The sequence below is a fragment of the Aplysia californica genome, unplaced genomic scaffold, assembly GCF_000002075.1.
Source record: "Aplysia californica isolate F4 #8 unplaced genomic scaffold, AplCal3.0 scaffold00622, whole genome shotgun sequence".
Lineage (NCBI taxonomy): Eukaryota > Metazoa > Mollusca > Gastropoda > Aplysiida > Aplysiidae > Aplysia > Aplysia californica.
In genome coordinates, this window is record NW_004797892.1 from 243,646 (window position 1) to 244,647 (window position 1,002).

Consider the following 1,002-nt stretch of genomic DNA (forward strand, 5'->3'; position numbering starts at 1 on the left):
AGAGGGAAAGTAAAGAAGAAGGACCTACCAGTGACAACTTCCCGCCACTCGTATTTTAATTTATTTTTTTTAAAGGGGAGGGGGAGTGGGGAATGGTGAGGAGGGGAGGGAAAGGGGATTTTTTTGTGGGGAAGGGGGGGGGGCTGAAGTAAACCTTTACCCCCCAGTGGTTTAGCCAGGGGACATTGCACTACAATTGGGCGAGCCATGGACGACATTGCCAGCTTTTCTTCCCGCTGGAGGAAAAACGGAAAGTTTCGAGTTATTGTCGTCGTAGCATCAGATAAAAGAGCAAACGATCAACACAAGAAGCGAAACGAATTAAAAAAACTGAGTGAAAAGGATCAATCTGGATACTGTAACCAGCAGTCCACCCAACCCACTGACCCCCTCCCCCCTCCTTATTCTCATTTTGTCGCTCCCCCAACCTTCTTTTCTCAATTCATGACAGACAGACAGACAGACAGACAGACAGACAGACAGACAGACAGCCAAACAAACAAACAGACAGGCTGCCAAGGAAACAGACAGACATACAGACCTACAAACAAAGCCGAATACTAACCTGCAATGTCTCTTGCACAAAGTCCCTGGCACAGTACTGGCAGGGCACTGTCCGCTTGTGGCACTCGTTTTTCATGTGGTTGGAGAGAAAGCGCCGCTCCAGTTTCGCACCACATTTGTTCTCGCACCAGATGATCTCTTTCGGGCAGTTACCAGCATGCGTCTGCCGACGACAGAAAGTCAGAGTTCAAGCTTCTCTGTTTTAACAGACCGTTATAATATAGGACGTTTATAGGAACGATAGAGGTACTGCTTTAGCTCTGTTGGTATATTTCTAGCTTTTGTGTGAATGGCCCCGGTTCAATTCCCCAATAGGGTTTGTTTGGAGAATTTTAAAGGCTGATCATCCTTCATCCTTCATCTTACCATATCCCCCTCCACTCCGAATTTTTTTTTTAATCACCCTGCTCTTCCCCCCCCCTTCCTCGCATTTCTCTT

At 47.1% G+C, this 1,002-nt stretch overlaps 1 protein-coding gene across 1 annotated transcript in view; it reads right to left on the bottom strand.

The window, feature by feature from the left end:
* LOC101859360 (TNF receptor-associated factor 4) overlaps window positions 1-1,002 on the bottom strand; it is a gene marked incomplete in the record, with an annotated part of 76,255 nt that overhangs the window by 3,806 nt on the left and 71,447 nt on the right. Inside the window, 1 exon segment of the mRNA XM_005107687.3 lies at window positions 566-727. Within this exon segment, the coding sequence (XP_005107744.2) occupies window positions 566-727 (162 nt within the window).